This window comes from Echinops telfairi, unplaced genomic scaffold (genome assembly GCF_000313985.2).
Source record: "Echinops telfairi isolate 266 unplaced genomic scaffold, ASM31398v2 ScPeMD7_60;HRSCAF=208, whole genome shotgun sequence".
NCBI lineage: Eukaryota > Metazoa > Chordata > Mammalia > Afrosoricida > Tenrecidae > Echinops > Echinops telfairi.
This window is the reverse complement of record NW_022103958.1, coordinates 35,891,490-35,916,843: the sequence shown is the minus strand read 5'-3', so window position 1 is coordinate 35,916,843 and position 25,354 is coordinate 35,891,490. Positions and strand designations below refer to the sequence as shown.

General features: G+C 41.2%; 1 protein-coding gene across 3 annotated transcripts in view; it reads right to left on the bottom strand.

The window, feature by feature from the left end:
• The window catches only part of SOX6 (SRY-box transcription factor 6), a 655,298-nt gene that overhangs the window by 116,449 nt on the left and 513,495 nt on the right, over positions 1-25,354 (bottom strand). For 2 of the 3 annotated variants that reach the window (XM_045290981.1, XM_045290982.1), the window contains exon 8: positions 18,335-18,414. In XM_045290981.1, coding sequence (XP_045146916.1) covers positions 18,335-18,414 — 80 coding nt within the window. Of the gene's footprint in view, positions 1-16,699; positions 16,823-18,334; positions 18,415-25,354 lie in introns of all 3 variants that reach the window. The other variant, XM_045290980.1, reaches the window with a different exon arrangement.

Genomic DNA, 25,354 nt, shown 5'->3' with positions numbered 1-25,354 from the left:
AAAGCCCTTCCACATTCTGCGCCTTAATTACGGAGCGATTTTGTTTGGATCGCTTTATCTCCTCTAAGCCTGTGGTAGCACTCCTAGTAAACGCTTGCTGCCGTAGGATGTAAAACCCTAATATAGCTTTCATTGACCAGGAGGGCATAGTTCCGGGGACCATGGAATATTTATGTCTCTAGGAAGCCCTCTGAAAAGAATAATCTTATGATTTTTGTGCCCGTCATGGGTCGGAGGTTCAAATCAGCACTTCTTTCTATCACCCCTTATATGTTTTACTGTAATTTACAGCTCAGCAAGAGGACTCATAAAACAAGTGTCTATTTTATTGCAGCAACTAATTCTAATTAATCAAAGATTTCCAGCCAAACAACCCAGCATGGAACTCTGCATGGCAAACATGAAGAGAACAAGGCGTTTTGTCAAATAGCACATCTCATGATGTAAACACATGTCTCTTAAAGAAAATTGTATTGTGTCCACATTACCGACATACAAAAGGGGCATTCTTGTGCAGACCTGGTGGGACGACTGTGCAGTCATCGTCACTGGAAACAAGAGCCTGATTAGGCTCCCACACAGCTATGAATAGACTTTCCTATTTTAGTGGGATGGCTGCTTTTATTCCTTTGTAAAACAGACTGGTAATTGTCACCCTTAAAACACTGATTTGTACCAGGGTAACATTTTTTTCTAACCAGCCCACCCCCCTATCTCCACCCCCCCCACCCCAAATTTAGAATCAGCCAGTAATAACACTACTATCCCTTCTGGCGGGTCCTCTTCTGGAAAGGCTGAGTTAATCCACAGCTGTGGGAACGTGAAAGGGGGACAGAGCAGGGCAAGTCTGTTGGGTCTCTTGTCGGCAGGACAGATGTTAAGAGGATCTGTTAAATAAGTCAGCGGCAGAGATCCTGACCTCTGCCAAGGAACATTTTATTATTCCAGATAGGGGCATAATTGTGAGGCATTAACAATTAGAAGAGCCATCGTTTTTCTTTATAGATTTTTTTTGTCTCTCTCTCTCTCCTTGCTTCATCATTTGGTTGAAATACAGTATCAAGATCCATTCACTGAGAAACAATGCCTAAATATGATTGAACCCAGCATAAACTGCGGATTATAGGATTTCCCCCAATCCCAGGAAAATGGTTGGACCTTGGCTTAGCTTCCCTCTTAAACAGTTTCGTTTATTCAGTGTGTGTCATTACACTATTTGTACAGTCTCACTTACCACAGGGTACCATTGTGCTAATGAGACTATCAATCTTACCCAACAGAGCTCCCTAACTATTAAGTCTAGTGTATGGGAAATGTAAATTGGAGCTTAAGTTAATAGAGGAACACCACAACATAAAGTTGTTCAGGACACCTTATAGCACATTACCATTTATGGTGTGACAAAAATCACATCTACAACACGCACTAAGCGCTTCCTAGCATGGTGGGAAAAGGCACTTGGTGATCAAACCCTCCACTCGCCTTTCAGATCTCAGTGACCACAGCTCCTGGACACTCAGCCTGGGCCAGACCGTCCTTTCCCGAATCTTCTGAGCTGGCTATGGGTTCTACACCTACACACGTGGTGTTCTCTTGGTCTGGCATGCCTCTACCTTGGTCTGGCATGCCTCTACCCTGGTCTGTAGCCTTCCACCCTGCATTCTACTCCGGAAACCTAATGAATACCTATTCTCCTTTCAAGATTCAATTTTAACATCACCTCATCCATAAAGACCCCTCCGACGCCTCCAGGCACAGCTGAATATTCCTCCTCCTGTGTCATTTCCAATCTAGGCATACATCTCTTTTCTCAATTCTGACATTGCGTACCAGACTGTGGGCTCTCTGGGGGCAAGAGGGCATGTTTTAGTAATTTTAATACCTCCAAAATAGAAAGGAGTATATATGATACAGTAGGCACTTAGTAAATATTTGGGAAATTAAAGTCTGAGAGAATAAAATACCCCCCCCTTTCAAGTCAGTATACATGTATATTTTGGGGTTGTCACTATGCCCTTCACTATAAGAAGGTCTTACTCTTGTAACATACCTTACTTAGGTTGTAAACAAATAAATCACCACGAAGTAGTGCACCATCGTAAGCAAATGGACCTTTACAAATCTCTACAACCTACAACTCCTCCACTACCCCCAAATCCCACACCACCACCTCCCAACTCTCTCTCTCTCACACACATACACAGCAGCGTAGAAGCCCGAGATCCGTAGTTGTCTCATCCATCTATTTTGATTCCATTCCATTCAGTCAACCTGTACAAGTCTTTCCAAGAAACCATCAAAGGTGGTGCTTTGCCTCTTGCCTCACAATCCTCCATCTCCTGACCCAGTCCACTAACAGTGTGTGGCTTTTGTCAAATTAACTCATCTCTCGAGGCCCAGGCCCCTTGAACTGTCACACACAAAGATTCACATAGCACTTAACAGTGTGTAAAGCACTTTCACAAGCACTTAACAATTTATGCATTGCAACTTTCCTGTAGAGTATTATTCCTGACTCCGTTTCATCGATGCTGGGTAGCAGACAGATGAATTTGCCCATATTCAAGAAACCAGTGGTAGAGTTAGGATTTGACCCACAAGGTCTCAGAGAGCCTTTCCAGCTCTGGAAGGGCATGGAAATTTATAGTCTCGCTTTTGTGACTTGTTGTTATTGGTGTGTGGCATAGGAGAATCCCCGTGTTACAGAGTAGGGCAGCTGCCTAGGGTTCTCGTGCCGGTGATCTCGGGGAAGCATGGAAGCCAGCTGCCAGGTGTTTTACTTCAGGATGCAGCTCAGTGGATTCAAATCACCAACGTTTTGATTACCAACCAAGGACAAACTGCTTGCTCCACGCAGGAACCTTTGACATTTTACAATCTTAGAGTCTGTTTGTAAAGACTTTCTTTAATATATTATGGCTCCCCCCACCCTGTGCCCCCCTTCCACCCCCGATTAGTAGGAAGTCCAGTTTAAAATATCCTAATTGCTGATTGGCCAACATTTCTTGCACTCAGCAACATCATTTTTTGGACTCAAGAGTAGTCATTAGACCGAGGTATTAAGACAAATGGATGTGGAAGTGCTGGTACATATCCAGGAACCCTGGTATACAGTGGTTACGTGCTTGGCTGCTATCCAAAAGTTCAGTGGGTCAAACCCACCAGCCGCTCCTTGGGAGAAAGACGTGGCAGTCTGCTTCCGTAGAGATCACAGCCTTGGGGAATCCCATGGGGCAATTCTCTGTCCTGCATGGTTGATATGAATTGGAATCGACTCGATGGCAGTGGGTTTGGTCTTCTTTGGTATACAACCAGCTTAGTCAATCAATATACATAAATACCAAGTGATCAGCTATGTTGCTTGTTAATATCAGTTGGAAAGCTGTTCTCATTGATTTCCTCCAAGAAAATTACTGGATGAAGACAAGAGTTGCTTAGCTTGCTTACCCAGGAAAGTACCTGATTTAAAAATATTTGCTCAACAAATGAATAAGAGAGATGCAAGTATAATAAGTGTGTGGGGAATAAATCACTGAGCACCCACAATGTAACAGACATGGTGCTAGGAAACTGGCTCCTGTTCTCTCCTTTAGACCTCATGACGGGCCTGTGAGTGTCATCACTACCCACATGTCACAGATGAGGGGCGACTGAGGTTCAGAAGAAATTAGCTCAGGGCCATGATGCTTTTTTAACTTCAGAGATCGTGCAGAACCAAGAAGGATCACTTTGAGAAACCTCCAAGCCACCCACTACTGCTCAGACACGAGAAAAGAGGAGCTCAAGCCAGCTGCTCAAGGACTATTCCCGGCATGCTCGTTAAATTTGCCGGTGGTTTAGAGCTGAAGAAACCGTCTGAGCAACAGAGAAGATGATTGAGCCGGTCACTGAAACAATTCCAGGAAACAACTAACAAGCTGGGGAGGAGTTTCATGAGACCATCGCACACGTCCAAGAAGTAGCTGGTAGGCATGCTATTTCCACAAAGGCCACCAATCATCCCTTGGTGGCACAGATTCATTGACCTGTTTCACAGTGAGCTATAGCAGTATTTGGTGGTAGCGTTTCTTAATCGAGAAATATGGTCCAAGGTGGATGTAAAATCAGACAGAGTATGATTGGATGTAGGTAGATTTTAAATTGCAATTTAAAATGCCCCTATCTACTGCTAAAAAGGTGAAGAAATTATTTTCATCCAACTCAATCACATCCAGATCTCTACTCTCTCAACCACCCTGTACCCCACACCTGTCTTCCCAGATTGATCTTTCTCCCTCGCTCCCGCTCTCTGTCTGTAGTACTACATCTGAACAAACGATGTAACTACATTAGGGGGCACGGAGCAAACCCTCCCTTGGAGCTAAGGAGGAGCTGTGCAGGGAGCTGCAGCACTGCACAGAGAACGCTCTTCCTCCACGTGGGGGAGCAACTCCTAGACTCCAGAGGGCCATCCCAGCGCAGCGAGACGGGTTGAGGCTCATGCTTCGCTTCGTTCCATGATGGTGTTTCTCCTTATTTTTAATTTATTTGCTTTTCTTCTTAAGCAGATCATGTGATCATCCACTGAGAATGTGAGGCTAAACCATTTTTTCCTACAGAGTTCTTCAGCTGGGCCTCTGAGGAGGTGTTTGATACAATTCAATGACTGAAGTAATACCTTTGTCCATTTGAGCATTAAATGGCCCATTGAAATACAGCTTAATTAAAGAGAATTTCAGAAAATAGTACTTTCTAATTTTTTTTATTATTATTTCTCTCCCAGCTGACTAGAGCTGAGCTTGGAAACTGCTGCTCAATCACTTTCCACAGGCTCTCAGGTCAGCCTCTCACCAGTGTTAATTAAATATAACCCCCTTAGAGTAGGAGAGGTTAAGGGAGAGCAGCAAAGTGTTCTTCTCCAAGGTAGGACTGGCCCATCGTCTGTCTGTACGAAGGCTTCTTTGAGCAAGGCCTCACTCACGAAACGTGCTTAGAAGGAAAGCAACATGATGTGACAAGTGTTGGTCGCAAAAGACCCTTCGCACTCCCCATTTCCACAGCCAGGGTGCTTCGCTCACACACATCGGAAAGGAGACTGGGGTAGCAGATGGTTTCGGCGCTGGGCAGCAGAGGCAGCCGGGTTTTCGCGTGACAATGTGGACGAGCCGGCGCAGGGTTCAGGCCGTCTCTGCCCTCCACGTCCTCCTGTCCCACAACTACCTCCAGCGAGAGAACGTTCCCCAGCAGTTACGGTTATTGGCGTGCTTTCTGTTTTACACAGATACTCTATCTTCTGCAACGCGTCTCGGCCCAGCTTTAAAACAAGCACACACAAAAAGTGCCAAAATAATAGGTTTCTATGCTGCCCACTCTACACCAGGAAAGCCTCTTAAAGCTACTGGGTTTACAATTCCAAAAAGTTCCGTAAACTCTCCTGAGCTATTTGTAAATTAAACCATTCAGATAAAGCTCATTTAATACTCTATAATTAGTCTTGTCTCTCTGAACATGACTTTACTGTAAATGCTCCTTCCTGACTCTCCTATTGTCCCAAGATTCCCGAGAAGAAAGCAGCCAGGCGATAATTCAGCATTCTTGCTGCTTCAGTGCACTAATCGCTTAAAGAGCAGAAACGACGCAGTGCTCTCTGCCCCACGGCTCCCAGAGCCTCCTGGCCTGCGGCAGGCGTCCCGACCCAGCCACGCCAGATGTCAAGAGGGATACCCAGCTCCAGATGCAGCAGCCGCTCCCTTCCAGCATGGTCGGACATCTGCTTCATCTGCTGGCACGCAACCTGCTGACCACACTCAGAGGGCTGTCCAGATGAGGGATGGGCAAGGGCACAGCTCTCCCGCGACTCCAGGAGACTCATCAAAACTGGAATTTGTAAGACGGCCCCAGTAGCTCCCCCAAGAGGGCTCTGGCACTGAGCAAACTTTCGGCACAACCCCCGCCCTCAAAGGCAAGTCACACAATAACATAGTGTCGGTCACAGTTTTTTCTATCCCTGTCAAATTAGGTCTGAAGTTTTTTCTGGACAAGTAGATGGCGTTTCTGAAAAACGCATAAACTCTTTGAGATCCTCAAAATGTCATCTTAACTTTGAAACTTGGTCTCTTTTCTAGCTTCATTAAATTACCTTTAATTCACTTAAATCTTACATTAAGAGGGAACGTTTTATGGAAGGAAGCTTCTAAATGACAATGCTACCTACACAGCAGTCAACAAAGAAGACAGCTAGCACCCTGGACTAGAAATAAATTTCAAAATACAGTTACACTCTCCATGACAGTCCTGTTAGGGTTACTAGATGCGTAGTCTGACCCAAGTCACCTAGCCCATTTGGGCGTCATTACTTCTTCTAAAATAATGGGATCATAATAATGCCCAAGGGTTATGACGGTTAAATAGAAATTTCTCTTCAAATTATAAAAAGTTATCCTATGAATAGTATATATTGGTAATATGTGTGCATACATGAATATATTAATAATATTCAAATCATGTTTGTTGTTACAATGAAATTCATGCTTCTTTTGTAGTACCCAATTCACGCATCAAGTACAGGTTCTCTGGCAAAAAAAGATTCCTTTCTTCCTATGAGGTCAAGTAAATTGCATCTTATAAAAGCCACGAACAGCTGTCAGATGCTTCCCAAATTTCATATTTACTTCATTGTGAAAGAGAGACTTATATACTACTAAATCCAAAATATCAATCTCCCTTTACTAAAATCCAGAATGTGTGGTGAGCTGAGTACAATGGGGAAGATGAGCTTGAGGACAAGAAGTGACTGGAACACAAGTTTTGGTGTTAAAGATCGAGTGAAGCAAAGAACCAAAGCTAAATAACTGAACACCTCGTTGCCATCTAGCTGTGTCCAGTGCACAGCAATCCTATAGGACCGAGCAGGATTGCCCATCGAGTTTCCAAGGCTGAAAATCTTTATGAAACCACACTGGCCCATCCTTCTCCTAATGGTATAGCTGGTGGAGTCAGACTGCTGACTTTTTGATTAGCAGCTGAACGCTTAAAACATTGCACCACCAGGGCTCCCGTGTAATTGGATACACCGTATCTTAAAAAATACTTCCCTTCTGAGTTCAAGTGGGTAGGAAGATAGTAGAGGATATATTCATCAACACATGTAAGAGTTTCAACCTCCATGGTCCTTCGACACTGATAACACCTCCCAAATCTAAATTGCATCAGACATGGTCAAACGATTTCCAAAGGGGACAACAGGCCCTAGTTGAGAGATATTGTTTTAGAACAGTGCTGGGAACATAGTAAGCACTAAATAAATATCTGCTGAATAATTGGATGATTCAATTTGTCATGTTTGGGTTTGCAAACAAACTCTTTCAAATTTCCTGAGCCTAATCATTTTCTAAACCTTTTAAAGATAGGTTTTGATACCAATCTAATGATACTACAAGTATTATGTTATTACAACAGTGGCATTTAATAAGTAAATTGCAAGTTAAAAAAAATGTGAACCAATGTGATGTTCCGTGACTTCTTTAGATTAAATTATCAAGTAAACTAGAGTGAATACTTGATACAGATTCCCCAAATGGGATTTCTAGATTAAAAGCAGCTGTATTTCAAACTGGTTTTAAGTGAGTACTGTATGCCTGTAGTTTGTAGAGTTTGAGATGGTTAAATACATATATATATGTTTTAGGCAACACTTTTTCCAAACATAGCTATAGTTATTTAGCTACTGCTTCAGTCCATAATGTTAAGGTCGATAGCTGTAGGACTGTTGGTGACAAAGTATCAAAGACCATGGTCTAGGTTAATTTCAATTTTATGCATCAAAGGTTGGCAGAGGTATCACAACTGGTCTGGTGCTAGATTTTTTTCTGGAAAAAAAATGAGTAATTCTAACAAATGTTTACTTATCCAAGTGACAAAGAGGCTGGAGGCCTGGGGAAACGGATGTGGTGCTCCTCTGCCTCCACTTTTCAGTCCATGAAACAGAAATGCAAGTACTAAGCTAACCCCGCAGGAAATGGCTATAAATCTACAGGATTTAAACCTGAGCCTTCCAGACTCAAAGCACAACTGTGCCTATGGTTGTAGATCTTCATAGAAACAGACAGTCACATCTTTGTCCAGTATAAAGGCTTTTGTATTTATAAACCTACTTTTTTTCCTCAATTTGATTCTATTGCTGTTATCAGTTTGAAGAGTGAATGAGTGGGGTGTGCAAAGATTTTTTTTTTTTGCATTATTATTCATGCAGTACCCATAAAGGGTATACAGGAGATGGTTAATCAGTGTTTAGTTATGTATATTTAATTGAAAAGAAAAATCCTTTGCTAGTGTCTTAAAAGCTTAGAAGATATGTAAGGGAATCTAATTATTATCTTAATTTTAAAAATCTGGAATAGCCAAAATAAAGTAAAATATTTCCAAATCAGTATGGGAAGTTTGAATCGCTACGCGTCTTGTTTGAATTGATAATGTAAGTAGGTTTGTACTAACAAGAGGCCTGTGGCAGCATACAAACTCTTCTCCCAACAAGACACACAGAGAAGGCAGAGGGGTAATAACTACATGCGAGTTCCACTTGCCAGAAACTTGACCCTCCTGCTGCAGTAAGTCTATCTGGGGAAAACCATTCACCCTTGGCTGCTCAATCCATTTTAATGAACATGTCCGTGAGGGTAAAAAATAAAGGTCTGTCCTGCTCAGTCTGTTCTGTCATCTACTATGTCAAAACATCTGGTTATGTTTTTTAAATTAAATTTCCTAAATTTTGCATATGCCAACTTATTCTATGGTTGGAAAATGAGAATGAAGTATATCGTAAGACACTGGGATATTTTGCTTTCAAATTACATCATCTGTCTGAAGGTCAGCTTAGATCGTTATGACACTTACACATACAAATATCTGATACATAATATTAACCAAACAATATTTATAGACTCCAATTTTTTCTTAAAGTACCAGAAATACCTGCCATTATTTGAGAAACCCTTGGTCTTCCCAGCGGTCTATTTAAGCACATATCACACCCTGGGAGCCCCCTGTTGAGGGGGTTAATTATGAGGGGCTGGAGCTGAAGGGCTGTTGGTGAGAGTCCTACATTGGGAGGGAGAGGCTGCCTTGATGTTGTAATTCCTGGATTCTGGGCTCCAACTGAACAATCTCTGTGAGCAAAGCAGAAGATCTCACCAACCAGATAATGTATGTACAATCCCTCTCAGCGTTTATGTAAAAAATTAATTCTCTCAAATTTTAGCTCTTGCCCCCAAATAAGTTGAAAATAAAAAAATCAAAATTACAAAGTCAAATTTCATTTTACCCAATATTTTCATTTATGTGCGATCAGTTTAGAGGTCCCCCACTTCTCAGAGTATGGCAGGCTAGATTTTACAATCATAGAAATTCTTTTCATATTTTGTATCCTTCTCTGATCTTTCTACAGCTTTATCTGTAACCAGGATTTGCTTGGTACCTGGAATTTTTCCTTAGGAAGTCTACTTAGAAATGAAAAGTTGTTCACATAAATTAATGCTTCCCCTGGGAACACTTGACAGAACATAACCAAAAAGTTTAAAGAAGGCTAAGTCCCACACAGCTACCAAGGATGAAATTAACTCATTAATTCAACAAATATTTGTCAAGCGTGTACAAGGCAATGCTGGGAATGCAGTAAACAAAGGAGATAAAATCTCTGAGTGCAGGGACACAGACCCCAGTGGATTAGATGATCCTCTCTCACACACACGAGCAGAAAAGAAGAATTCTCTTTCTGTTTACTGAGATGATAGAAAGCCTTGATCTATTCTGGGGTGGCTTCGCTGACATTTATGGAACGCCCACCACATGGCCTCCCCTTTACATTCCATAAGAACCCTGAGAATAAGTGTTATTGCCTCTTAACAAGGAAAAAACTGAAAAGCTGGGAATTTGAGAAGAGTATTAGACAACATAACTAGCAAGTAATGGAAGAAACTCTAACCCAAGGTTCTGATTCCCAAAGCAGAGCTCATTCCATTGCCCTGAAACTCATCTAATTCTACTTAAAAATGCCCCTCCCATGTATCACCACATTCTTAAAATTCATGTAAAGAGTCAGAGGGGCGATTGAAGGTCTATTGAAAGAAAAGCAAGTAATTCCCCCGCAAAGCACAACCCCATGGTTGGCATCCTCAAAACAATCACTACTTTCCCCTGTCTCCATTGGGTAGCCAGTAACAGGGCACTCTAATCAACTCTTTATTCAGCTCACAACTCTGTTGGACACCACCATCTCCCTACCCTAGCCAGCAAAGCTAATTCACCCTCCCATTCCCCCACATCACAAAGGCATGTTTATGATTGTAAACAAGTAGACAGGCCTGAGCTACAGCTGAGCAGAGCATCCAAATACAATATAATAAAGATTCAGCCTGGAACGGAAATAGAAATACGGCATTTCCAATGTTGATAGGCACTTCTTCACTTTCCATTTGTAGCCTGAAAATTGACAAAATCATTTAAATAAAATATGTGTTCCTATTCACTTTGCAACGACTTCAATTGTTCTCCTTCATCTTTGCGAACTTGGTAAGACTTTAATAGTTTCATTTAAGAGTAACTTATGGCTGATGGGTTTTCCTGGTGTTTTGCAGCTCTAATTACATCCCCTGCCCCAACCTCCCCCCTGAACTACGTAAAATGCCCATCAAATAAAAGTGAAAATGTATTTATGTGGATATTTCTGAATTTTCATATACTGTACAATTCTTTCCAGTTAGACGACTAACCCATTCTATCATTATAAGAACTAGTCTGTTAAAAATATGTTCCAACTAAACCTTGAGAGGCTTTGAATGCACGATAAAAATCATTCTCTGGGGCTAATGAAGACAGAATCTCTGCCTGTAACAATATTAAGTTTGTTTTCACTGGTGATTCAGAGAAGTGAGCAATCTGTCAGAAATACATTGAGTGAAATTACTTTCTTGTAGGAATAACTGCTGACAGTCACTTTATCTCGAGGCTGACCCAAATATCTCCCTGCTGACAAACAAATTACCATGTCTAACTTTGAACAGGTAACTAACCAGCTTGCTTTTAATCTTGATTGGTCTTTCAGAATCCCTACTACATAGACTCAGCCCCATCCTTCAGTGCTTTGTTTTGACTTGGTTTTTCAATAAAAGCAACAAAAAGTGTTTAGGGAGGTGGGGAGGCAGGTTTGAATTAATGTGGAAGAAAAAAGTAAGAAGAGCTAAGAAAAATAACTGTTATTGGTTTTGGTGGGGTTTTTTGCAAGACCGTTATGCAGATGAAACTGGTGTGCCTAGCCCACATTAAGACTGGCAGTGCCGCCAGTGACTGACTTGGGTGAGTGAACACATTACGGAGACAGTGTGGTAGGAATTAATTTTCTTCAATAAAGTGATTTTTAAGGCTCATATATTTCACAATCTAAACATATGTCACTGTTTCATAAACAAAATAAATGTTTTAAAATAATGCATTACCAATATGCTGACACGTGGAGATATTTTAATTAGAAATTCTTAAGCTGTGTGATATTTAACTGCTGTATTTGTTGAAGAGAAGTGTACATCATTTAATAAGAAGGCATGAGACAGGTGTACCAATTCACACAGTATAGAGATTGTGTTTAATAAAAATTATGAGGCAGCATTACTCCCAATTAAAAAACAAAACAAAACAAAATTATTTAAGCATCTATCCTATTGAAATCAACCCCACAAAATGAATCAGTACAATGAAACTACTTTTTAATTAAAAAAAAAAGTCACTAAGAGCTTAGTTCCTGAGACAATATTTATTCAGAAACAATATAGCATCTTAGCTATGTAAAGGCCATATTTACATGACTGCCTCATTATACTGGCTCCCCTTCTTTAACATTCTTTCTGACTTACTTGAAGGGCCAATGCTAACATCGCTGAGGAAAGCAAATGGCAACTGGACCTGGGATTTATGCTGGGCGAGAGAATTGGAATATGTAGTCATATAATATATTGTTTACTGTAGCAAGTTCCCTCTGTTCTCTAAAGGTCAAAAGCATTGTAACCTCAGAGTTACAGTTTCTGATTATTCCCAGGGTTAAATACATGATCTAAATTAATGGTTGGGGCCCCTCCGCCTTCAGATAGATGAGGATTCATGCCTCCATCTGCTGAACTATTCAACTAAAAATAGCATTCTTTTGGCCATCTTGCTCATAATATTGTGCCCCTGAGGCAGAGAAAACTGTGCCTGAGATCTGCATAGAAGTACCCCAAACGGCTTTTCTGTGTCTTCCTTATTTTAAAGAAGGAATGGAATATGCCAATATAAGGAGCGGGTCTCCATTTAAAATACTTCCTCTCCACAAACGCGGGCTTCCAGGGTCTTATAGACATCATAAAAATTGTGAGGGTGAGTGAAAATGTATTGCAACAAAATCATCAAACCTTTATTAAAACTATCAAAATGTGAAGTACTGTGTCTCAATAACCCTTCCATCCTCCAGACCACATACTTCTGAAGGCAGTTTTCCCATCCGGCTGACCCTTTCCCCAAAGAGCGCTGTGCGCTGAGAAGGACGCCAGGTCAAAGCGGCAGTTCGGGCATTCGCAGGGACTCAGTGTTTCTTGTCCGTGTTCTTTCAGTTTGGGGGTGAGTAGGGAGAGTTTAAAGGGGTAAGATCATAGCGCCAAGGCGAATGGGGGAAAAGTTTCCCAACAAAGTTCTCAAAGGACAGCCCTGACTCCCTTCACTGAATGGGCAAGTGCAGTGCTAGGGCAGGAATAACAAGACAAAAACGCTGGGCACAGCAGAGTGGCTTTTTACTCACCCGTGTGGTTTTCCATTTCCATTTCCTCTCTAATAAGGATTGTACTTTGAGAAAATGTATCAAGGCTACCTCTTTGGAATCCAAAAAATCAGCTGCCCTCCCTACCTGAAAGTCATTTTCCTTTTTGTTGTTTTGTTTTTGATATATTTTTTAATTTATTTATCTTTTAAATCATTTTCTTGGGGGCTCTTACAGCTCTTAGAACATTCCATATATCAATTGTATCAAGCATATTTGTACATCATCATTTTCTAAACATTTATTTTCTATTAAAGCCCTTGGCATCAGCTCCGTTTCTTCCTTCCCTCTCCCCCTTCCGACCTCTTGATAAATTATAAATTATTATTTTTTCCATAGCTTACACTGATCAAAGTCTCCCTTCACCCACGTTTCTGCTGTTTGTCCCCTGGGAAGGGGGAAGTTACTCACCAATCATTCCCCTTCCTCCCCCCCGCCCCTCACTTCTCCCTACCCTCCTGATATCGCTACTCCCAGTTCTGTTCCTGAGGGGTTATCTGTCCTGGATTCCATGTGTTGTGAGCTCTCATCTGTACCAGGGTACATGCTCCAGTCTAGCCAGAACTGAAAGGCAGGACTGGGCTCTTGATAGTGGGGGATGAGGAAGCCTCAAAGAACCAGAGGAATATTGTGTGTTTCATCAGTGCTGTACTGTGCCCTCTTGACTCTTCCCTTCCTTGTGACCCTTCTGTGAGGGGATGTCCTATTGTCCACAGATGGGTTTGGGGTCTATACTCTGACTCCCTTCATTCTCAACAATGTTTTTGTTTGTTTGTTTTGGGTCTTCTGGTGCCTATTACCTGATCCCATCGACACCTCGTGATCGCACAGGCTGATGTGCTTCTTCCATGTGGGCTTGTTGCTTCTCTGCTAGATGGCTGCTTGTTTACCTTCAAGCCTTTAAGACCCCAGATGCTATATCTTTTGATAGCTGGGCACCATCAGCTTTTTCACCACATTTATTTATGCACCCACTTTGTCTTCAGTGACCATGTCAATAGGCTGGGCATCACAGAATGCCAGGTCATTAGAACAAAATGTTCTTGCATTGAGGGAGTGCTTTAGCAGAGGCCCAAAGTATGGAAGTCACTGTTTTAAGTGGACTTTTTTTTTTTTTAAAGGTACCCTAATTTGACCAAGACAAGTCTGTTACTGAGAGAAATTGTCTGCATCCTTTCATGGATGGCAGGGACACATTCAACCAGATTTTATTAGGAATAAACCTGTGCATGGATGAACTAGAGTCTTGGTAGAAATATGTTTAGACATGTCCCTGTACTGTGTTAAGATTTGCCAAGGCTTATCTATCTTGGAAGTGACAAACTTTAAAGGGCAAATTAACTTTAACAATAGGTTAAGGATAAGCTCAGAATACTTTAGCAGTGTGTGTGTGTGTGTGTGTGTGTGTGTGTGTGTGTGTGCAAGAGATGATAGATAGGTAGATAGGTAGATAGGTAGGTAGATAGATAGATAGATAGATAGATAGATAGATAGATAGATAGACAGATAGAGATAGATAGAGATAAGCCTTTCCTCCTGGAAATTTGTTTAAAAAGAAAATCAGTTGACATAATACTATTGACAGTTTCTCGTGATCAGTGATAGAGCTGCGACATTTCAGCTTGTCAAATGAGGGGAGAAAACTAGCCAGAAGGGAAAGCAGATATTAAAAACCATAAAGCAAAAAAAATATTATATCATTTTCCCCTTACTTTAGCTCAAGAGTCAGAATGCAGCAGCTTAACTATGGTGGTGTACTCTGATTTTAGATCTCCCAATGAGCATGCTATCCTTATACCAGAAAGTGTGGCAAATCTGCCTTTCATACAAGGTCAATCTTTTCGAACTCAAGTGCCACATGAGCAAACAGATCAGAGGTTTCCTGGCAAGCAAGAAAAAGATGTAAAAATGGAAGCAAGAGAACAGAGCAGAGATTAAACCAAACCCCAGAAAATTCTCAAACTGGCCCCAATTTAAACTGCAGATCTCTGAGGTTCCTGCATTGATGTGTTCTCGATTTAGGAGCCCTGGTGGAGTAGTAGTTACCTGTTGGGCTGCGATCAGCACGTGGTCGGCAGTTCGAAACCACCAGCAGCTTCATAGGAGAAAAACTGAGCTTTCTACTCCCGGAAATAGTTACAACCTTGGAAACCACAGGGGGTCGCTATGAGTCAGCACTGACCTGATGGCAGTGAGTTTGCTTGAGTTCTATTCAGTCTAATGAAAGTGACAGACATAGACAGATGGCATGCTTCTTGGTCTGCTCTGCTGCTGCACCACACAGATCTGACACTCACATGAATGGCTTCGGGGCTTCCAGAAACCCAAAAGGAGACAGGCTTGATAGGACAGGGGTTGGTAATGGCAGGGAGTAGTGTGGGGGAGAAGCTAACCTTGTGAAAAATGAAGTGATGGGGAAGATGGATGGGGAGAAAGCCCTCCGTGAAAATCAAAGTTAAAGAAGAGAGGAAATCTTGAATCCAACCCAAAGCTGTCACATTCTTCTGACCGCTTAGCAGTCTCTCAAGTTATACGCCCTGAGTGGGTGAGCAGAGAGATCAGTTCCTAATGTCCAGTCTTCTCCTGTTTAGCTCTTTGCTCTGCGTGCCAAGAGACATGGCACCTTCTCTTCAGTCTAAAGAAAGCCTGAGATAAGAAGTTTCTTCCGGGTGTATAGAAGACAAAAATATGCTAACAGCACATGTCTGATCATGTCTGGGTGGAAACCCCCTGTGCACCTCTCCTATCAAAGTGAAAGTGAAAGAGCGAGGCAGACACTGGGACTCTTCCTTAGGCTAAGTCCAAGGTGGCCTTTGATCTTGTCCTAGTCCTTCTTGTTAGAACGGAACCCTCTCTGTCATATTCCAAAAGGCATGTTCAAATCGGTGAGGCGCTAATGTCTGAGACCCTCTGTGGATTACAGAGTAACCCGTTACATAGCCATTGTGATATGTACAGACTGCCACGGCCAATAGGGACTGACTAGATAGCACTGATAGATGGAACTATTTCCTTCCGTTGGGCTGAGTTTTCCAAACCAAAGAAATAGATTTTGTTATTAGATCTATCCCAGAAAATTGAAATGTATTTCAGTCTGCGGTAACCTGTCTCCACTTTTTTTTTAAAATTCAACAGCTAGCTGGCAGCCCACCAAGGACTGATAGCCCCAGAGGGGAACACCAATGATACAGGAGAGGAATTAAGCATGAAACTGGAGAGAGGAGGATTGGGTATTTGTAGCAGGCAGCGTATTCAAAGGTATTCAAAAGAAAGAATATCTAGCAAAAACAAAGAGTTTTACTGGAAGGCTAAATCTGAACAGCATACTAAGAAGCTTACCAGGCAAAAAGTAGCCACTTAGACCCTAGCAGCCACACATATTTTCAGCCTGAGAAATTCAAGTTAGGAAATCTGATTAGGAAGAGCAGGAATCTTGGGTAAAATCCCTGATGCCAGAACATTTTGTAACCTTGGTTAAATAATTTGGCTGCTCTGAGCCTCGGTTTCCTAGGCTATAAAAGTGGAATGGTATTTTATAGGATTAAATGTATAGGACTGCTATATAGTCCAATGAGATAAATATTGTTTTTATGTTAAAAACAATACATAGCACTATACATAAGAAACAATTTTCAAAAGTGAAGGAAAGAACGGAAATTTTGAAGGCATTCCTAGTGTAAAGCAATAAAGAGTCTAGTTTAGGAGCACTGGTTGGGGGTTGCCTTTTTCTCTGGAGGAAAAGGAGCCAAAGCAGAATCTCCTGAGCAAGGAGAGGAAAGATTAGACTGTCGGGTTTAGGTCAAACGTCTGCCCCTTTAGAAGAAATCCTGACTAAGCAAACCAACCCCCCACCCAATGAAGCACCAACAGAAGCATGCATACCTCAATCTGTTTGTGGTTGTAAGAGTGGCCACCACCATGTTCAAAGGTGTCCAAATTCCTGCCAAAACGGTCACTTAGGCCCTTGAGCCTTGGGTTAATTTGTGGGTGAGAGACATGACCCTTCTGTTTAGTAGCACAGTCAGAAAACAAACAAACAAAAAAGACAAAACAGATTGTCAGAGATCATGAAACAGAAAACATCTTTCTAAATCTAGGGTGTTTCCCATACCAAGGAGTGAAAAGCAGGAGGGTTAGAACCCAGACGCTCTTATGGAAACCAGAGACTCCCTTGTGGTGAGACCAAACAACGGTACTGGCTTCTTATTTCTGTCTCCGATGTGAGAAGACACTGTATCGGTCAGTTATGGAAAAGGAGAAATAGGTAAGGTTTACTCTAAGTAAGGTTTCTCTTTAGATTGTGAACCAACTGCCTGTGGCAAGTTCCAGGGTTAGTCGTGGGAAAGGGAAAGGCTTGGAAGCAAGGTAGGGCGACTGTCCCTGGAAGGCAACATTTGTCAGCTCATCCATCATGGACCACATCCTCCAGGCTTTCTGAGTGAGGCTTAGGGCACAGCTTCTCTAAGTGTTACAAAATTCAGCATTCAGGTGCTTCAGCCTGAGTTATTTTTAGATCCACTTGAAAAAGTTCAAAATAAATTTTTCCTGGTAGATTATCTGTATTTTTTTTAAGTTCAAGTCATATAAGGAAAAGAAGTAAAAATGGTCAGCTACACATTATTTTCTATATGTTTAAGAAAGCCCAAATATAATCATCAGTAATTTTTAGAACTAAAATCTTCCCTTTAACAACTGCCCCCTCTATTGAAACTCAAGCTGCTCGTTTTCATATATATTTTCTAAATTTTTAAATGCTGAGGGGTTGACAACTATGTTAATGATCTTACCTTTTTGCTTTTATTTGTTAAACATGCATTTGTTTTTAAAAGTCAACTTCCTATTACAAAGTAGTCCTAGAAGAATGTACAGATCATCTATCCCTATTCCAAATCTCTCACTTCACATGTGAAGAAAGTATGGTGTTAATGATTATTCATGCCCTCCCCAAACAATCCCCTCCTCTTCCCCCACCCCCACCCCCGACCCCTGCCATGCTTAGCTTTGTGAGTAAAGGACACTGATCTAGAACTTGGCTTGACCTTGAACAAGAATGAAAACACATCTATCTAGAAGGAACACATTTACATTTCACTAAACATACTCAAGCAGCTTGAGAATAACCACAACTTATTCTATGACCTACCAGAAAGGGTCTACCCACACAGCATCATTCTCTGTCCTGATGCTATGCGAAGAAACAATCTGGCCTTACACAAAGACAGAGATGCAAAAGTGACATGGGAAAAGCTAACATAACCCTACAGATAACCCAGAACTGTAAAACCACGAACTTACCTGACAGAGAATGCATGTGTATAAGTGATAATGCTTTTTGTAATGAAACTGGCAGGTTTCTCTTCATTTGCTGTCTGATAAGCACTTAAGGTGTTAATCCTTCTGGGCCACGCTTAAAAAAAATTATTTAACCTTCAGGCCAGTATTTAGCATACAGCTGGTTTGCAGTTTCCCACTAAAGCACTGGCTTGTATCCCACATTTTTTCCCTTCTGGCATTTACCTGGAGCTGTAAAGGGCTGAGTCCAGAAGCAGCAGCAGCTGCCATTGTTGATGGAATGAACTGTACGGGGTAGTTATCACCTGTCAGAGAGAACAATGCATACAGGTTTAGACAATGCACAGGGAATCGCAGCAAACAAGTACAAACATGGTCCTTGGATCGCCTGAGCTTTACAACATAGCTCTAAGCCCAAACATCTGCAGAAACAAAAGGCTTAGTTGGGCACAGACTTGCAGTGCTGCCGTGGAACTTTTTGTTAACAGATAGCTGGTAGGCAAACTGGCAAAACATGAATGTGATGTTAAAAAAATTAAATGTGCAATTCAAGCATGTTCACTCCATTACAAATCTTGTAATACATCATTTTTTTAAGACTAGAAAAAATATCTTAAAGCCAGGCTGACACTCAGTACACTGAGAAATCATTGAGGCTTTTATATTAGAACAACAAAAACATTTTTGGCTTGGTAGGCAAGGCAGGGTATTAGCATGAGTCCAAAAGAATGATGAGTTATTATTGACTGCTCAGACCTCTAAACTTTATTCCATGAAAACTACAGGAAAACAATGACAACGTCTTCGGTGTGGAAGTGTGAGAGGGCAGCTGATCTCTGCTCACACTTTAGAGTGCGGCATCCGGTGAGAGTGGAGCCGTACCTCTTCGGACTAAGCTCCACTGGAACCTAACACAGGGCCATGCACACTAGACACGTATCCAATATACTTTGGTGATGATCTGATGAAGCAACCACACACTTTCCATGGGATTAAAAGCCTGGCGGAGATTGACCATGGTTCAGCAGAGATCAGTGCCACATCTTAGCGTGCTGTGGACTCCAGACCACTCCCAAGCAGGGCAATGGGAGCCCCTCCTGTGGCCCAAGCACCCCGCTGCCGGCCCTGTCCTGGAAGAACCGAGAGAAAGTGATGGGGCTGTATCCCCATAGCGGTAACTAGAATCCACATTCATCCTTGTGGATAAATTACACAATACCAGTGATTTAATGGAGTATCACTCAGACTTCAGCTACTTATTTAAGTCAGCGTTATGCACTATCTGTAGGCTATATTTTAATAGGCTATCCCTCCACGCGTTTTTTGATATTTCTAATAACCACACTGTTTTACATGAACTACTTCCTGTTAAAAGGATGAGTGTAATGATGAAGAGATGGTAGAGAAAGCATCGGTATTAAAGGTTGTCCAGTAGAAAACAATAAAACAGCTTTGCCTTCTTTCTTTCTTTCTCTCTCTCTCTCTCTGTTTTTCTTTCTTTCTTTTTCTTTCTGTGTGTGAACACAAATACCTGGAAGTTTCTGCGCCCTTGGTCCCTTGAAGTGCATCCTGCTTGCCACGTGAAGAGCTCCTTGCTCAGCTAGCCCCATGTAAATGTTAAGTTGCTTTCACGTCTAACAAATTGTTAGCGTCTAATCTACACAGTCTCTTTGCATCCTATCCATAATGCCTCATCAGACCATTGAGCACAGTGTGTGCTTGTACACAGTCCAGTGACAATTGGCTTCTGATTGCATATGGAGTGCTGCTACAATGCACCCACTAACGCTATATTGTGCTGGTCTCCTATGGAGTAATGTTCAAAACATCTGATCTTGTTTTTCCCTTTCCATGAGGTTGATTTTGAGCTATATGAGCTTTTTAAAAAAGATAACTAGGCCAAATTCTTTTTATTTTCAAACAGTAAATGACGGTCGCTTTATGCTTAAATAATTCTACAGATCTTCTTGATATGTAAACTAAATTATCTGAAGAAAGAATATCCTAATCTAAGTCAAATAGTATTTCTTTGGTCTACATCTTATCAGGTTAGGGAAAAAAAATCACAAAATGATGCTGAATTAATGATGCTTCATAAGGGTGGGTGGGGGGAATCAACATTCCAAACACCATGGATGACCTCCTGGAACATTTTAGAGCTGTTCTTTCTTTAAATATCATGCATTATTCATACTAACTCTAAACCACAATTCCCCCCTCCCTGTAAGTTTAATACCAGTTGCTTTATTTGTACTAAAACATTTTTCATGTCAAACATATTTTAAAAAATCAAACTCTAAAAGAACTCCCCGGGGCACTCCTTTTTTCATAGCCGTCATGCTTCTATGGTATGAAATAGCTGGTTTTTTTAAAAGAGTTTTTGGCTTGCCAGTTAATTTATTCCTATCTCTACCACACCCTGTATTCCTCTCCAGCTCACCTGCTGGCTACAAACAGCTTTCTTTCCACTGCTGACAAGTATACGTTTTTTAATGTTTTTCTCCTTTCTGCCAGTTTAAATCTGTATATCAAAATATAATACTTTTACAAAGCCATTCCTCCAAGATATGTCATTGTTGCAATAGTAAATGTGAATACATTGGAGCAGCAAAGTATTTCACAGAACGTACTTAGGAGAGAAAGAAAGTAAAAGGCAGGAGATGATAAGGCAGAAGCCAGAGGAAGGTTAAGAGTAGAAAAGAAACAGTTAAGAGTGGAAGAGTTTTACAAGGATAAAATCCACTCCCATTGAGTTGATTCAGACCTCCAGTGGCACGATGTAGGGTTTCTAAGACTATAAATCTTTACAGGAGCAGAAAGCCTCACCTTTCTCCCTCAGACCACCTGGGGGCTTTGCCCCCCAGACCTTGAGATTAGCAGTCTCGGGCTTGCCCAACAAAGCCACCAGAGTTCCTGTCAAGAACTAGAGTGAATTTTAATTTTTTAATAAAAAATGTTACATGTTCTTCCTCCCTTTAATTTTCTCTGTGTAAGAGTAGATCAAGAAAGGAAAGAAAGAAAGAAAGAAAACCTCAGTGACTGACTTGGCAAGAAATCAGTCAACATGTTGTAGCAATTTTTTTCAAATTTGTTTCTGGGTTTGAAATGCTTGCGTGAGGACCTATTCTTTAAAATGTGTACAAAGGAAGCAGCAGCCTGTTGGAACAGGTTGGCTGTACACACGACTGTAATCGGGCCCTTGCTACCTCTCGTGTAAAAACAACCTCCAAAGGCTCGTTTGAGCAATAATGGCCATTCTGTAAACCCATCTCTCAAGGCTCCTCTATTTTCAAACAGATTGTCTTTATCTGAAGGTTAAAAACAAGGGTTAAAAAAAAAAACCTATGAAAAATTCATGAGGCGTTAGTTTGACTTGTCCAAGTAGACAGCTTTCCTTCACAATCAAGCCCACTCAGCAGCGAGCATCTCAGAAGTCAAACCAGGAAGAGCGAAACGAAGGCAAAACTAAGTGGAACTAACATGTGGGAGCAGAGGACTTTGGTCAGAGAACTGAAATCTCAGGCTGCCTCCCACAAAAACATACCTGTGTGAGCAATTCAGACACGCAACTTAAAAAAAAAAAAGAGTTAAATACCTTGGGGGTAAAATTCTGTCCATTCACTTTCATTCTACTGAAAGTCAAGGGACTAATCTGCTGGGGTATTTACTTCAGTTACCAACCCATTGAAAAATTACTTCAAGAGGTTGGCAGTAAAAATTGAAAGAAACATTAAGCTAGGAGACAAGATTCAAGGATTTGTCAGCAACTGGCTTAAGTGGGACGGCAGCCTCATACCTTACTTTCCAGTCTCCAAACAAGGAAAATATACTACACGTTCCTAACCACCTCACAGATGACAGTGTGGTGGCATCATGGGAGGATAATTAATTACTTAAGTTTTCCACCAACTTATGAACAGACCTTACCTTTATGAACTATCTTTCTACACCATGGGAATGTTCCACTCACAAACACTTGGACATCCCACTTTGCATGGGTATACGTATCAGAGAAAGAAAACAGTACAATTCTTCTGAATACTTGGGGAATGTGATACTACAACAGTTATCCTGGTAAGAAGTTACATTGGAGCAAAAACTGTAAGGTAACTCTAAAAAGGAGGAAGAAGAAAGAAGAGAGTGGCCTCCAAGGTGTTGTGGGGAGAAGAGTTAAATAAAAATCATTGTCAAGGCTTCTGACATACCATATACACACATGTATAAGCTGAGTTTTTCAGCACATTTTTAATGCAGTTTTTGTGGTAAAATTAGGTGCTTCGGCTGATATTCGGGTCGGCTTAGACTTGAGACCACAATTCACTTATTATTTTTTCTGCTACATTTCCCTGCTTGATTCACCAAATCGTATATCAACGATGAACAAGTCTTGATCCCAGGACTTTCTCTGAGGTCATCTGCATTGCTTTACACTCCTCTAATGAGGATAAGAATCCAACAAAATCTTAATTTCATAGCATTTCATAGTTGCATACTGACCCCGGACAATCATTTGAAAGGGAATGTAATTTGTTACAATGGCAATTAATAAGCAGATGTAAATGGAATTCTGTAAACTTATCCCATTACTAGAAATCAATTCAAATAACAACTCAAAGTTCATGCTTGAATGAAAGCTTGTCAAGGATATTGTCTCCATCGGGGAAGCGGGCACCACCAGCACCAGTCACCATGGATGCTCTCTGTATCACACGGTGCCCTACAGGCCTTTCCTTCAGGGCAGCGCTGGACACAGCTTCAAATCACTCCTCATCATCAGAGAACCAGGTCAGCTTACATGCGTGAACATATTCGCCCCGAGACTCAGTATCATAGTTCTAAACTATGGAGACTGAAATGAAACTCTCAGGAATGCCTTGATTCTGAGTCTGTAGCATTGCTCAGGTATTACAGTTATAATGGCTAGACCAGAAGAAATTTGAGATGACTGACTTTACAAGATGTCATTTCAATAACTTCACACACATAAATCATATTTTTTCACATCAAAAAGATACAGTTTTCCTATGATCAAATACATACCACAAAGAGTATGGAATATCAAATCAGAGACCATCAGTCTGAATTTTGGTTCCACTATTTTCTAGATGTGGAACATTGGATAAACTGATTAACTTCTTTTTAAAAATTCCAAAATAGAAATAATACCATTTATAACTTTCTATCTTAGGCTTATGATGAGAACTAAATAAGAAAACACATTAGGGTAAGTAAAAAAGTATGGCTATAAATTAATAGAATCTTTTATTAAAAGAAATCACAATGTGATCATATTGTTTCTCAGCATGTATTCCATCAAGATCCAGATAATTCTAAAGGCAGTGTTTATCTCTAAGTTTTCCCTGAAAATTTATGTGCTTTATAATTTATGCCATGTTAAAATGGCAATTTTCACATCGTCAAGGGCCTAAAATCGTGTTTTCTTTCAAATGCTCTTTGAGTTTTGGGAACAGAAGAAGTATGAAGGGGAAAGATCCAGGCACCTGGTGGATGGATGAAGGTTTCCCAGTGTAATGCTCCTGAGACAGTTCTTGCTACCTTTAAAGGATAAGCAGGTGCATTATTGTGATGGGGCAAAATACAATCCTTAGTGCAACTTCCCTGGCCATTTTCTCACCAGTGCAGTTGGAAATTTTCTTGAAACTTCTTCCTAATAAGCCCTGATGGTTGTCCTGCAGGCTTCAAGAAAGTCTATCAAGATGACCTTTAGTAGCCATAAGCTTCTGGGCCAACTTCTCTGCCTTGTATTTAATTGGCCCAGTAGATTGCCTTGAGAAACACAGTTTTAATAGGAACTTCAATGCACTCTAACAAGATTAAAACAAATGCATTACAAAGAGAACTTGTTTGCAGCCATCCGCTTTTGCTGCTGTTGAAACACATTTTGTTTGGAATAAGCCTGTGTAGGAAGGAACTGGAACTCTAGAAGCAATACTCTTTGGCTTAACTTTGTATATAATATATATTTCTACTCATAAAAAATAAATAAACACTTCTGGTGACATAAAAACATCTCCAACATCATAATACAGTAATAAGGTTTTGATGCTCGGTTTTTATTAGAGACTATCATATGTACTTCTCATATAAAGGGCTTGATGGGGGCTGGGACCACAGATGTATGTGTGTGTCGCACTTGCCGGCAATGAATGGCTAGACACAGATAAAGAATTGCAGATACAACAAAACCCAGAACCGAGCCCGCTGCCCTTGAGCGGATTCTGGCTCATGCCTAGTAATCCCATAGGACAGAAAAGAATAGCCCCTTTGGGGTTTTGAGACTTTAAGACTTTACAGGAATAGACAGCCTTATCTTTCTCCAAGGGCAGGTTCCAACGGCTGACCTTGTGGTTAGCAGGCCAATCTATCACCCACTAGACCACTGAGGCTCCTTTTCATAGGAGCACACAAATCATTAAAATACTCAGCTGCTGCTGAAGGCGGGTGATTCACTCTATCCCAAAGTACCTCAGAAGAAAGGCTTAGAGATCTACTTCCAAGAAAATCAGCTACAGGAAGCCTTATGGAGCACAGTTCGACTATGGACACACATGAGGTCACTATAAATTGACATCAACTCAATGGTAACCAGTTAAACCCGCACAAACACACATCTCGTGTGCGCGCACACACACACAAACACAACAGGAGATTTGTGTCTTGGTTTGGAGGTCAGTTGGCCTACTGTGCTTTAGTGCTTCTGTTCTGCCTTCTAGGTTTTGGTATAGTGCCTGGGGGTCTTCAAACCTTGCAACTGGCCGACCACAGTGCAAGTAATCTCTATTTGCCAGGAGCCACAGAGGAGGAAGGAAAATAGCAAACAGGAGGAGGAAATGGAATGTGCCACTTATTGCTTCCTTGAACACCTACTTCCTATTTCCTTTGCCAGGACTTCAGAGAGGGATGGTGCCCTAATCCCGTTACCGGATGCTTTCTTCAAAGATTCTGTAGAGACATTTCGACCAAAGATTGAAAATTCAAGACCAAATTTCAAATTCCCATGGAATACAGATTTTCTGAAGCCAATGTTCTGAGGTAAATTCCACACCTTAAGCTAAACATTTCCCCTTAAGTCTTCTTTAAACGAAACAATAATTTAGCTAGTAAAGAATGTCTAGCTCAGATGCAACAAAGACCACATGGAACAACATATCAACCTGTGTGATCACGAGGTGTCGAACGGATCACTGAAGACAAATGGGTGCATAAGCAAATGTGGCGAAGAAA